This window comes from Eriocheir sinensis, chromosome 41 (genome assembly GCF_024679095.1).
Source record: "Eriocheir sinensis breed Jianghai 21 chromosome 41, ASM2467909v1, whole genome shotgun sequence".
Classification (NCBI taxonomy): Eukaryota; Metazoa; Arthropoda; class Malacostraca; order Decapoda; family Varunidae; genus Eriocheir; species Eriocheir sinensis.
Genome location: NC_066549.1, coordinates 13,409,574 through 13,424,387, shown reverse-complemented (window position 1 = coordinate 13,424,387; position 14,814 = coordinate 13,409,574). Strand labels below are relative to the sequence as shown.

The 14,814-nt window shown below is 41.0% G+C and overlaps 1 protein-coding gene across 12 annotated transcripts in view; it reads left to right on the top strand.

The window, feature by feature from the left end:
• The first annotated feature begins 306 nt into the window (after positions 1-306).
• Positions 307-14,814, top strand: part of LOC127009675 (WD repeat-containing protein 44-like) — a 58,340-nt gene continuing 43,832 nt past the window's right edge. For 4 of the 12 annotated variants that reach the window (XM_050882982.1, XM_050882979.1, XM_050882980.1 and 1 more), the window contains exons 1-10: positions 308-499; positions 4,611-4,701; positions 5,878-5,988; positions 6,107-6,265; positions 9,697-9,942; positions 10,505-10,576; positions 10,918-11,065; positions 11,204-11,682; positions 12,748-12,873; positions 13,308-13,515. In XM_050882982.1, the coding sequence (XP_050738939.1) occupies positions 429-499; positions 4,611-4,701; positions 5,878-5,988; positions 6,107-6,265; positions 9,697-9,942; positions 10,505-10,576; positions 10,918-11,065; positions 11,204-11,682; positions 12,748-12,873; positions 13,308-13,515 (1,711 nt within the window). In that variant the 5' untranslated portion in view covers positions 308-428. Of the gene's footprint in view, positions 500-4,610; positions 4,702-5,877; positions 5,989-6,106; positions 6,266-9,696; positions 9,943-10,504; positions 10,577-10,917; positions 11,066-11,203; positions 11,683-12,747; positions 12,874-13,307; positions 13,516-14,814 lie in introns of all 12 variants that reach the window. The other 8 variants (XM_050882975.1, XM_050882971.1, XM_050882983.1 and 5 more) reach the window with 6 other exon arrangements.

Here is a 14,814-nt window from a genome sequence, read left to right as displayed (position 1 = left end):
TGCAATGTGTTGGCTGTCATGCAGTCACTAGTGCTACGAAGTCAAGTTCGTAGCGCATCGGCATACAATTCGTGAAGGTGGGAAAGGGGTGGGAAAGTTGGAGAACCATCCCGCCGGACGGCTGGCCATCCTATTCATCCTTTTCAAAGTTGACTCATATAAATAATTAATGGTCAACCACTCATGAAGGACGAATACCACCATCCCTCGTCGTCCAATCACGGCTCAAGTTGTTTTGTGTCGTCATGAATCCCCAGCCAATCGCGGCTCAGGGATGGGCGGTGACGTCACGAGGCGGCCCACCAATCCTGCCGCATGTAAACACTGATGGCGGCCGTCAGCTGACCAACGGGAGCACGGGTGGCCGCTCTGACATAAAAAAGCTTAAATGGAAAATTACAGAAGCACCTTACCTCCCATGACTAATTATGTCGTCTGAGAGTGACCCAGAGGAGTTTTACGATGCGTCTGACGTCACCCCGCAGCGGCAGTCCGTCAGGTGAGTGGTGAAACGCCCCTCCCCCGCCCTGCCACCGCCCCAGCCCCGCCGCGCCCCGCACTGCCTCGGCTGACCCCAGGACGCAACACAAAGGGCTAAATTAATACGAATATTGGGTTGGAGTGGTGCTTCTTAAGATTAACCCAACTACCATTATCAACCAATACTATCTGTCCCTACCTCCTCCACCATTCGATCAAAACAACCACCATTATCAACCAATACTATTCGTCCCTACCACCACCACCATACGATCAAAACAACCACCATTACCAACCAATACTATCCGTCCCTACCTCCTCCATCATACGATCAAAACAACCACCATTATCAACCAATACTATCCATCCCTACCTCCTCCACCATACAATCAAAACAACCACCATTATTAACCAATACTATCCGTCCCTACCTTCACTACCATACGATCAAAACAACCACCATTATTAACCAATACTATCTGTACCTACCACCACCAATATACGATCAAAACAACCACCATTATCAACCAATACTATCCATCCCTACCTCCACCTCCATACGATCAAAACAACCACCATTATTAACCAATACTATCCGTCCCTACCACCACCAACATACGATCAAAACAACCACCATTATTAACCAATAGTATCCGTCCCTACCACCACCAACATACGATCAAAACAACCACCATTATTAACCAATACTATCCGTCCCTACCTCCACCACCATACGATCAAAACAACCACCATTATTAACCAATACTATCCATCCCTACCACCACCAACATACGATCAAAACAACCACCATTATTAACGGTAAATCTTAAGAATCACCACTCCACCCCCTCCACCACCCCAGCCCCCCCAATCCCCCCAAGACAAGCCTGGGGAACTGTGGGGAACCGGGGTATTGGGGGGGGGGGAGCCCATATCACTGAAAAATGGCCTTCCAAAATTTCCCTAGAAAAATCCCTAAATCAGGAAAAATTCCCTAGTCTCGAAAGTAGGGAAATCCCTACCGTATACTCACATGCGTGGGCTAATCGCTAACCAAGCATACCATGGCTAACCACCCCAAAACAGCCCTGAGCCATGACTCAAGGTCATCCGGGACTCGGGCTGAACAGGCCCGGGCTATACCCGGCCCTCAGCACGGCAGCGTTGGGCTACATGTTCTAAAAAAAAAATAACCACGCGTGGTGGACCTGGTCTTACATGCGTGGGCTAGTCGCTAACCAAGCGTACCATCGCTAACCAAGCGTACCATCGCTAACCAAGCGTACCATCACTAACCAAGCGTACCATTGCTAACCAAGCGTACCAACGCTAACCAAGCGTACCGTTGCTAACCAAGCGTACCGTCGCTAACCAAACGTTTGTAGAAAAAAAATATATGAAGACCTAGTGATGCTTCATACGGTAGGTAATGAATGCGAGCTATTTTGCGGTGGCGGCGTTAGCTCGATTAATCCCTTTAGGGAGCTGTGGTTTTGGTGGTCGTTAGCTCGATTAATCCCTGTAGGGAACAGTGGTTTTGGTGGTGGACGGCCAAATCAATGAAAAATGGGCTTTCAAAATGTCCCTACAAAAATCCCCAAAATCGGGAAAAATCCCTAGTCTCTAAAGAAAGGAAATTCCCTAACGTATACTCTTGTAATCTATTCCTATATAACGTAGTAGCCGCTGCAGCGGGTCTGTTGACGAGTGTAAGGCGTGTAATTGGATGGTCAGCGTAGTTGAACCCCCACCCCACCACCCCAATCGTAGTCGAGCAACTCTTGGGAAATGTCATGTTTCATAATTACATATGGTACAATAGTGACGGTTAACCCGTCCACTTCTTGTATGTTGATGCTAGATAATTTTTACCGAGTAGTTTAAGGTACAAAATAAAACAGATTTGTGACAGCTGTCATCCAGATCGAACTGACGCTCCTGCTGTTAACTGACGCGGGAGTGACCTACCGACTGCTATGTATGACCCTGGCCTCCATTTTACTCAAACTCCACTATAAGTATCGCGCATTGAACAATATCCGTTTGTTTTCTGACACGTGCTTGTCACACCATATGTTACACTTGACACGCCCGTGTCTTTGTTGTACCCGGTACTGGGATAGTAATCGGTCCTTTTGTCAACCTACATGCACACCAATAAAGAGGTTAAATACTCAATTAACACTTACCGAAAGGTAAAGTAGACGGATATTTTGAGGGAGTGAGTGTCGGGGCTTCCATCCATTATGGCGGCTTGAAAACAACTGACTTCAGGAACCCACCGTTAGGTGCCGCCGCTGATACCCTCGCGTAGTAACATTTTACGAATGCATTAGAAAATACAAATAGCTGCGGCATTAGTTGCTTTAATATAGAGAAAAAAATAATTTAAAACTCTTAAAAGACCGTTTTTTTGTCCGAAATCGTTATAATCCATGGGCATTTTGGATATTACTGACTTAGGAACTAGTTTGTAGGGTGCACTGCAAGGCAGGTATGAGGCTCAGTCTGTGTATAGAGGCGGTTGTGAAACAATAACAATGGACTTAGAAAATCCAAGCCACCTAACTCTATAATTAAAGAGGCTTGCCCCCCTGGCCCCTCCCCAAGGTAAAACGTATACGAAAATGCATTATAATAATAATTCTTTCACGTGCTAAATTACTACGAATATTGGTTTGGAGTGGTTATTCTTAAGTTTTGCCTTATTAACCAATACTATCTGTCCCTACCTCCTCCACCATACAATCAAAACAACCACCATTATCAACCAATACTATCTCTCCCTACCTCCACCACCATTCGATCAAAACAACCACCAATATTAACCAATACTATCCGTCCCACATACACATAACACATACAACTCTGGCACACAACCCCCTCCCCTCCTGAACCTCAGACACTCAACACCTCTCATAACCCGGCTCCATCCTTCACATCCAGTCCTATCAACCCACACAGACCGGTGCGTTCCCTTCGTAAGCCAGACTCGACTCATCACTCACCTCTCACTTCTTTTACTAACAACCCTGGGCCTGCCCTATCACCCCCCCCAAAAAAAAAAAAATCCTACCCTTCCACTTTCCCCAGTCCCTATTTCCTTTTCCTCCCTTTGCTCATCGCCTCCTGTTTCACCTCCCTCCTCTACATCTTCACTCTCCCATTTCTTCTTCATCATCACCATCTTCACCTAACCCTTTACTTCCACATCCACCACGTCATAGCCATACTTCGCTCCGACTATTAACAATAAATTTCCGTAGTATTAAAAACAAAATAGCCCTACACCATCTAATCACCACACATAACCCCGACATAATAGTAGGGACTGAGACTTGGTTGACCCCTGACGGAACATTTGCGGCGGCTGGCCGGTGTCGTGAGAAATCTCTCCTCGCAGAAATGAGTCACCCTGTTGTCCACCACGCGTGCGCACTGGGGAAATACATGGCAAGGAAAACATTAATTTGTCTTGTTTTGTTTTAGTTTGTCCACTTGTGGTCTTTGTGAATGGCGAGTGAAACAAAGGATCAGTAAGCAAGTTGAACATCTTTCGCTGCGAGTTATTTTACGGCTGCAGCTGCGGGCTGCAGCAGGTTTACAACCACAGAGTTATATACAGTTATATAACTGTGTTTACAACAGGCATTGAAAAGTCAATCATTTAATGTTTTTTGACAGAAACCGTTATCGGATTATTTCATAACACACCAAAAATTACAAAAAAAATTTTTTGTCTGCCAGTATGAGATTGGTGCACTTGGAAAATTTTGCCCATTCCCGTAACAATACGGGGCCCTCGCAGGGCCTCACTGCCAACCTGGCCGACTCAGTGCCTCACAGTCCATCACTAAGTGTGCTGCTCAGCTATACAGACAACGTGCAGACAACACAATAAAAACTATATATACATTTATTAGGTTCGTCGTTATTGTTATACATATTTTTAGATTTCCGCCTTTTCTAACGAACTTTCGGCATCAACAAACTAAGTTCCCCCCAATTATTCCATAAAACCAGGGGTTTACTGTATATATATTATATGTATTTATGAACTTGGTAGAAAATTCATGCCTTTTTTAATTAGATCACACTGAAATTTAAGTGTTTTATGATTTTTTTCCCAGATTGGAGGAGGGAGTGGCTGCAGAACTACTTAACTTAAACAGCCAACAAACAACGCAAGAACAAACTACAGCTTTAGCAAACCTAGCTATAGTAAGTGTTCATTTTTATGAATGTCTGATTGTAGTAAGTAGCATGCAGTTGGGAAAACCTTGAAAAATAGAAAAAATAAAAGTATGTTGTCCATTTTCAAAAATAAAGTAAACCTTCCCTTTTTTTAAGCTCAATATAACAAATTTCATCATGAACAAACTTTTGGAGCCAGTCCGTAGTCCAGTGGTTAGCGTGACTATACTCATCCCGACCTTAGGTGGCGAGAGTCCCCCCCCGTTTTAAGAGGAGCCACCTGGAGCCTGACGGCCACGTAATGCTGATTGGTTTATTGAAAGCAGGGCAGTTGTGGACACATAGTAGTGCTTTCATTAATCATATGTTGTGTCAAGCACTGTCAGAGTTGTGTTTGGAGACGTTCAGTCCTCACCACAAATGGTTGCTCTATCGCCTGCAATAAAAAATATGTGAGGCTGTTTGGGGTTGTTTACTTTCTTTAAAGTAAATTGGTGTCTGACCATTTATCTTGTTTGTGTTATACCTTCCGATTACAGCACCCAACTCTGGAACCTTGACATTCAGAGTTGCCAGGTCATGGACTGTGTTCCCGCCCAATCCCATCCCAAAAGTCGCCCAAAACCCGCGGTGGTGGTGGTCAGATGTTTTTACTCCAAAGGTGTCGATGCAGCAGTAGGTTTACCCGCACAATTGGGCGGGTAAACCGCAGACCTGGCAACCCTGACCAGCACACAACAGCTGTACATGGTGGAACCTTCCCATCACTTTGTGGAATTTTCCATTTGTGACGCCTCATGTCAATATTAAACAACTTTTGGATTGTGGAGGTTTTTGGATTTTGGAATTTCGGGTAAAGGATTCTCAACCTGTAATAGATAAAAGTGGAGTTCACAGTAATCAAAGAATCAACACTCCAGTCCACACTGTATCTTCTTCAAAAAGGCATCTAAGTTTGCAACAATTTTAGGGCAATTTTTTCAGTTATTATTGGTAATGAGAGATGATAAAAAGTATATATTAAGGGTATAAACAAAACTTCAAAGAAAACATAAGGCATGAATGTAATGTAATTAAAACAATCACTTTGAAAACTCTTGTGAGATAGGTGATAGTGATTTACCATTCCTTTAATGGGAGATTTTCTTTAGGACAAATAAATTCTTCCTCATAAATCTTTCTATCAAAAAATATTTTTTACAGAGTCAAAATTTTCTTCAGAATGCAGACAAGACCATTCCTCAGCAGATTCCGGCATCGACCTTGATGCAGCCACCTGCCCAGCCCTTTCTCCATCCTCTCAAAGTATTTAATGTTAGTTTAAGCTACCACTGTAAAGTAACTTATTGATCTGACTGTTTTGTGTCATTGTTCTCGTAACATTGTATTGTTTAGTGCTTTTGATCAGTTGTGAATGTGTAAAACTTTGCAGCCTTCAAAAGACTTGGTGTGCTCTGACCAGGCCAAGAGTGAAGTCCTGCCTGCTGGTGTGGAGAAGGAAGAAAGCCTCAGCTTAGGGAGCACAGGTGGAGGGAAGCGTGATGTGGAAGAGTCCAGCAGTGCATGTAGTGGCTCATTGTTAGGAAACTTGGTAAGTCAACATTGCAAAGTTGCCAAGTTGTAGAGTTTGTACAATTTATTTATAATATACTAATATAATTTATATCACAGACTTTCTGTTACTGTAAAGATTTACTTGCATCTGAAACATATGCTGTAAATTTAGTAAAGAAACAGGATTCTTAGTCCAGTAAAATTCTGCTGATAAAGACTGCAGGTAACCAGCCTTGGGCCAGATTATAAGAATTGTCAGACAACTGGGTAGTGCTGCTTTTTCTTCATTTGCTCCTTGTCTGTTAATGAAGTACTGTACTATGTTAAGAGTTCCTAGCCTGGAGGCCTCCCTATTCCTCCCACCCCTTGTGTTAATGGATCTGTTTGACAGGGAAGGCAGGGGGGGAGGAATGTTAAGTTTTTCAAGGAGTTGGAGAGTAGATATCAGCTGAGACTGTTCCCTCCCTTTCTGTTTTGATGGATCTGAGTGATAAGAAACGAGTGTCATTTAAAGGATATTTCTAAGACGAGTTATGTCTTTCAAGTCGAAGAATACAGTAACACCCCGACTATACAGCCCCCGGGTATCAGGAAACCTTAGTATCTGTCAAAAATCTAGCCAGACCCCCCAAAACAAAAGAAAGAAAAAAATAAAATCTATAAAAGATTATGAAACAAGTTTTGCCAAGATGGCGGTGTTAACCAAATGCCACGCTGTGTCATTGTGTAGGCAGGGGAGGCAGTGTTTGTAAACAAAGGAGATATTGTGGTTATATGAGTGAAGTCAATGTCACCTCTGCCGCATCTCTTTACCTTCCACAAACGTTTCATACAACTATGATTGCCCTTTCCAGTAAAGGATCACCTGTAAGAGCTGCTGAGAGAATATTATGAGGGAGCTGTTGTGGGACACCAATTTTGTAGTATTCAGCTGATTCACCATCCAATTTGGCTCACCCTCCACCTGTGGGGAGTGGGGCACCCAATGAGTCAATTGAAGAGAGGGCTGCACTGCATTTAGTTGACTTTTTAGCCCCACAGACCCCTGCTGGGGGGAGGGTGAGCCAAACTGGATAGTGGATCAGCTGAGCGCTACAAAATTAGTGTCCCACAGCAACAGCTCCCTCACATTATTCCCTCAACAGCTCTTACAAATGACGCTTTACTGGAAACAGCATAGTTGAATGTAATATTTACAGAAGGTAAGATGCAGCAGAGGTGACACTGACTTCACTCATATAACTTTGACAGCTCCTTTGTTTACAAACACTGCACAACCTCCCACGACTCAACAGGACATATGGCTAATGCTTTCTGCTATTGTGGAGCAACATTGTTGCTGTACTATCATCCCTGTTCCTTTCTTGCCAGAATCAACGTCCCTCCCCCCCTTCTCCCTTCCCATCCTCTCTCCATGTCCATCTACCTCACATTCAGCTAAAAGAGACATGCTAACCGTGACATTATGAAACACAGTTCATATTACACCCTGCATGAAAAGTGATGGGGTGCTTGTGGGGTTCTTGAAAGGTCTGGACTTCCGAAAATCCTGTAAATTCTCAGCAATAAAAAAATATAAAATAAAATAACTGAAACTGAGTTATCAGACTCACAGCCCCTCTAGTCCTTATTATTATTTAAATATCTGACCAGTCACATCTCTCATAGGGTAAGCAAAAGCCAGATAAACCTGCTCTAAGTTTATTGAAAACAACAAAGAAACTCGCTGGAAATTAAGAATAATTAATTAACACCAAGCACACAGCAACCTAGTAGCTATCCTAAAACATCCTAGCAAATGGTTACTTAGCTGTAGGTGGAGAAGAGGGAAGCCACACCCTGATCTGCCTCGTGTCTGGAGCCTTGGAGTCCTTCTTCAATCCTCTCTCGTTCCTCACTGCAACGCGCCGTGTCCTCACTCCTCCCACGGTCTTCCCTGACCTGAGTACACAGTAACTCTGGACTTGCGGATACTACAAGGCTGAAAAGACCCGGTTTCTGGAGAGGGACGTGTGCTCGCGTTGGAGTCTCGGAGGAAGATGGCGGCGGTCCCACAATGCTCAGGCTGGGCTCTGCGGTCAAGATGCCAGCTCTCGCCATACTGACATCTCGTTTTCTGTGCAACTCTTACGCTAAAACGCCCTTACAGCTATGGAATTATTATTTATTAATAACCTAACACATGCAATTGGTCATAGTGGGTCATGCATCCCACACATAGCTCAGCGTTGGCAGTAATAACGAATATGATTTGAAAAGATCGCTGCTTCCCGCCTTCTAGTTTTCCCGCGTGATCTGTGACTACTTCCCGCTTTCTCAATCAAAATGGCGGGGACTCCCACGGTAATTTTCCACAGGCCACTCCCTGAATAATTAAATCATGACATTGCTCATCACAGGCAAGTCTGGATGGCCTGTACAAGTGTATTGCCAGCTGTAGTTTGTACACCACATCCTCAGTTTCTTTCCAATTTCATTTAATTTTCATTTCATTGTTTATCACCAAAATTAATTTACACGAGGGCTGGGAGCAACCTCAGCTGATATCTGCTCATCAGCTCATGGAATAACATTACATTACATCTCCCTTACTTTCATTATCTCACAGATTCATTGACATGAAGGTTTGACAGCAATAAGGAGGCATCCAGCCTGCTGTGGAACTCACAACACAGCACAGTACTTGAAAGGCAGAGGGGCAACATATGTCCCCCAAAAATACATGTAGCACCTAACCTAATATTTTAGATTCTCTTATGATTTGGCACAGGCTGGTTTCCTCGAAAACAGTTTACCTAACTTCATGTGAGTAAAACTTTAATTTTCTTTCATTTTTCATTTCCTCTTGTTTAAAGTAACTTAAGACAACAGAAGAAAATATTTATAATTTTTTTAACCTCATTATTCAGATTTTATCTTTCACTTGAGAAAATATAAAAAAAAGTACATATGTAGTACATAATAGTGTGATGAAAATATCTATATATCAATTCTCTACAAAATGCTGAAAAAATACAGTGTCTATTGGTGTGGTTTCTAGACTTTCTATAAGTAGGAAAAGAATAATAGATAGGAAAATGCAAAAACTGATTAAAGGTAGATGCTTATTTATGATGTCTGAATGTTATTGTGGCCTATTTCTTTCTTCCCCTTGACTGTTATTTCTGTGTTTTCTTTATGTATCCCTCACTCTGCACACCATTTAGATATTCATTACACAGAACCTGACATTGGGTGTGTAATCATATCACAGGTACCACATGATCTTACAGCCAAACAAGTTTCTGAAGTCATAGACTTTTGTATTTTAAAGTGATTGATGCATATCTCAATATAAACTCTTTCATCGCTTGTTTGAGCCATTATATCGAGTGCTGTATAAAGTTTAGGTAAAAACATCATGCCCTTTAACATTACTTTCATTGAAACATAATTGGAGAATCACTAATTGGTTTGGTAATTTTGAAGGGTGATGATGATGATGATGATGAAGCTGCTCCTAGAGTATGGGCAGGAGGAAGACGTCGCATCAGGCACCCAGAAGTTCGTAGGCAAATCCAGACTGAAGATGATGATCACGCCAACCTCCCTTCACCACTCGGTAGCCAGTCATCCTCAGCTGATGGAATATATCCTGCAGGAAGAACCTCCCATCCCTTCAGAGTGGTTGAGCATGATGCTGCCAGTGTTCAGAGTTCTATATCACTTGGAAAGGTTAGTGTTTGATCACTGAATTGTTTATCTGAGTGCTACAGGAAATACAACATTGATGTAAGTAGACAGCGAATTTCATTTAGTCTACTGCAGTTACCCATTATTTGTGGAAAGACCGACAGAGTAAGGACAAGTTCTTTAACCCGTACAGCGTCAGTCAAATGTATAGCTCAGATACATGCTAGCGTCGGGCCAATTTTCAATTTCCTGTTTGTTGCAGAAATTGCCCTAATGTAACATAAAATGAATGTAGTACTCACAATTGATTATGATATGTATATCTGAGTCCGTGACCACTCGTCAGTGTTTGGTGGAGTGGGTCCGTAGAGTTTTTTCACTTGAAAATTTTCAGGTGGGGATATTATTTGGCAATGTACTGCTGTCTGAGCCTAGTGTTCACTTTATTTTATAATTTCCAAGTGCAATACACCTTTATGTACATTAGTTTGATTTCCGACACTTTTTTCAAGGTAATATTGGTTATGTAATACATTATCTTCAATATTTCATATTCTTTATATGCACTTCTCTTCCACAACTCTTCAATCTCGTTTTGTGTTAGTTTCCTTTTGCGGCGTGCCATGATGCCGGCATGAAGTCGGGAAGGAAAATGGGGTGCATAGGAGTTGACAAGGTAAGGTTGTAAATATTGGGCGTTCTAAATTTAGCGCATTCTTTCCCTCTCTTTCCAGATATTGTTTATGTTATTCTGTTGCCTCCCAAACAAGAAAAAACTTAAATGTGTGAATCTAACAGTGATGCAGAAACTTGATTTGATAAAGAAACTAAAACGTGGGTTGAGTGTAGCAAGCGTGTGTGATGAGTACGTATGGTGTTAAGAAACAAACATTTTCCGATATTCTTAAGAGTAAACAGAAGCTGCAGCAGTATGCTGCAAGTTATTGTGCCGATGCATCCTCTAGTAAAAGTGCTATCCCTTGATGATGTCCCATACTGACGTGTATTTCTTTTTAGGTTGGTAAGATACTGAGTGGACTTGAAGGCCATATCATACAAGAATGTCAGCAGAATCCTGAACTTCAGTCTGAAACAAAGTCTGTGGAATCCTCTCATTCTGATCCCTCCAAAGATATTAGACCATCTGGGAATGTGATATTAGCTAGTAAGTGCATTATGCTGATTTCCTGAAACATTGGACTGTATTTGACAAAACAAAATGAAATTATTTTTGAAGAGTGTGGTTACTGTCTTGTCTTTGTATCTTACCATGAAATGTAATTCCCATATCTTCCCTTAACAGGTGAAATAGCAGGAATAACTATGTCTCCTGAACCTGATCTTGTGGCCAGCACAAAAAGTAGCTCAAGCAGTGACAAATCCAACAGCCTCCCTCGTACTGGACAGGAACCCCTCCCCCAAGACCTACCAACAATAGATATTTCTTCTCAGCCACAAATATCAGTGTCTGATGCCTTCCATGTACAGCATCTACCCCACTCAGAACCTTCCAGGAAAGATGGTGCCCTTGAGTCCTTGCCTGAGGTGTCTACCACTGCACCTGCTCCCTCTGTCTTGGGTGATATTACAGGTCAGCCTGGTATTGGTATTGGATATAGCAGCAGCTGTGATACAGAAGGCACCAGTGTGAGAGCAGCATCCTTCAAGGTTTATGGTCCGTCTCAATTGGTTCAGATCCCCCACCAGTACCCAGTGAGTCAAGTCTCAAGCGTCCCTGTGGCTCCACCAAGAAAAAAGCGAAGAAATAGACACAACACTGATGTAAGTCTCACTTAGTATCATCATCATCATTACTTATGGTGAGGCATCTGAACTTTAGAAGTAAGATTGCAGATACAATGATAGGAGGAAAGTTCTGAAATCAAGTTCATAAGGTGCAACTTTGTTTATACATTAAACATCTCAACTTCTAAACCTCAATTTGTAAATATTTATGAATCCACCGTTTCCAATGCCATCCTCTTATTCTGTTTTTCTTTTTATGCCATCTTATAGACCTCCCCAATATACATCACTGAAGTAGGAATCTTTTTTCCTATAATGTCCTATAATTCCTATAATCTCATTTATACTCATACAATCTCAACATGCCTTCCAGTCTTCTCATACAATATGTGTGCTACATGTTTTTACTCTCCTTCCCTAACATTGTGCTTCTCACCTTTCTCATAATTTTGTGTATATAAATATTAAACAGCCAAGGTGACAGTACACATCCTACCAACTCCAGTATGAATTTTAGCAATTCTGGAAGTATTAATTACACATGTTACACAGAAACTTAACAAATTCCAGTGACCTGAGGAACTTAACAGTACACCATCTCATAAACAATGGAAGCTAATATAAAAGTATGGAAAGTTTCAAAGGTGGCAATGGGGCTTATGTAAGCCAGCAGATGTCTGTGTGATTGGTTTCAGTAACAGATTGGATTTGGAATATGTAAGGTCATTGTATTTCAGTATCATTTACATGGAGGGGATAATGCATGTGACAGCCAGATTGTTAAAGGGAGATGTACTTAAACAATAGCAAAGGAGATGATGAGGGAATGATGGAGTGGAATGTGGTAATGGGAGAGAAGTAAAAAAGAAAATAACATTTTATATTTCTTATGTGCAGATAATGCATTCATTCTTCTTGGTTGAATCTGCAGAGTCTGTACTTAGACTTGTCAGTTGATTTATGTAAGTGTGTCAATGCAGATGAATGTTAGTCAATGCAGGGAGAAGTAGGGTACTACTAATTCTAATATACTGAATATATTTGTACAATAATTAATGAGCAGTTAATCTAAAGTAAAATTCTTTTCTTTTGTTTCTATAGGATACTGCAAGTGTGTCATCACTCCCCTCCCCCTCACTTACCCTCTCGTCAGTGGACACCATCAGTATTGGTCATTCACTAGATTTACGTCAAGCCGTCCGTGGAGAATACCTTGTTAAGCCCCAGGTAGGTTGAACTGTGAAGCTGCTTGGGGTTTATGATAACCTCCACTAAAGTTTTACCATGTATAGAGGTGTAAGGTAAATAAATAACTAAGATAGGGATCAGTTGTAATATTTTACTTATTAGATTATATTGAATTGCTGGAATTGAGCTGTAGGAGAAAATGCATAGTAATTGGTATAATTTTCAATCACTCCTCCTGTGCTGGTTTAATAGTTTATAGTTTATTGTGCCCTCTTACACCAAGGAAAATGTACAGTCATCTTGATGATGTGATCATCAGACTCATGTCCTGGGCTAGAATTCACAATGCCTGTACAATGTTATAAGCCTGCAATGTGCTGTATTTTTTGGTATACACCTTTGTATAAGATGCACTTTTATATATATGTATGTATGTATCTAATTTCTGTGTTAATTTTCTATCAATATCAAAGGACTCTGAGAATGCAAAAGCTGTGGGTCCAACTGCTGAGGAAATAGCTAGACTAGAAGCTGAAGACACTACCAGCCAGGCGTCAACACCAGAAGTTTCTAGAGCTCCAAGCCGCCTTGCTGATTCCATTCAACAGGCAGCCTCCACTAGTGAGACCCCCAGTACACCCGGCACCCCAGGCTCCATCCCCTCAGACACAGCATCATCAGGTGAGTTATGCTTTATTACTTGTCATCATCATTGCTATTCACTCCCAATATCTCACATATGCAAGAAGCAGAATACTGTTGTATCTTATCAGTAATAGTTTCCAAAAAAAGTTTCAACAGCAGTAAGTTAGAATAGATACCAAGTCTTTACATTAACAGATATTCTGCTGAAGGGAAGCGTTTGGTTGTATTATAAATGGCGTTTATTCGCTACCATCTTGATGATGTATTTGTCAGACTTACACTTTGGTTGTGGGCAAGGATATGTTTATAAAGGGATTATTGGTGCCTCCACCTCAGGACATTCATCCATTTTTCCCATTTAACTCCCCTCTTATCATTTCATATATTTTAGATGAAAAAATAATTATTGCCATGTTGAATAATTCAACCTTCCATCTCTCAAACTTTAGTTTTGGCTTACAAAAGTGGAAAATGTGATCACTAAAAAATCATGTATAAATGCACACGTAGAGAAAAAGGTTGTTTTTTATATTCTTTTTCAAGTACTTTATAATGAAGATTTTCAAAGTAAATAATATATAAATCATAATTAAAGACAGTAAGAAATATTTTTGAGAGGTGCCAATATCTACTTCACCCACAAACTCACACATCATTTTGCATTCTCACAACTTTATTGAAAGCCCATTCATAACATCATTCATGTAAAAGCTTCTGATAAGTTTCTGAATTTAAAACTTTTGTATATCAAACTTTACTTACCTTCCAGAACATTTTTTCTGCACCATTCTATGTTTTTTCAATTTTATGGGAATTCCATCCAGTATAACAAACTGTTTACATAGGACGTTTTTAATGAAAGAAAATAAATACCAGCAGATGCATGAGTATGAGAGGAACATGCTAATGCACACCCTATGCTGTTTTGCTACCCTTGTACTTATTCCATATTTAGCCATTTCTCAGCCATTCATAACTTTAAGTTAGCTGAAGCAGACGGGTTAACACTGAATGAGTTCTTCCTTTCTTATTTTTAAAAGTTACATATGTTGAAATAATGTTCCAGTGCATATTTGTAAAATAACACAACAAAGCTGACTTTCAAATCAGTATCAAGTTCAACATACTTAAACACTGATTTGTTATAGAGAAATATGACGGAGGTGGTGAGAGAGATGGGAGAGAAAGTACACGGAGAGCAAGATGTTGGTAAAGAGGCTGGTTAGGGAATGTAAAGAGAGAGTGGATGAAGATTTTAGTAGGAAAATATCAGCAAAATTCCAGGAGAACAAAAAATTTTGCTGGAAAGAAGTTAAAAGAAAAGTGGGGGACAGA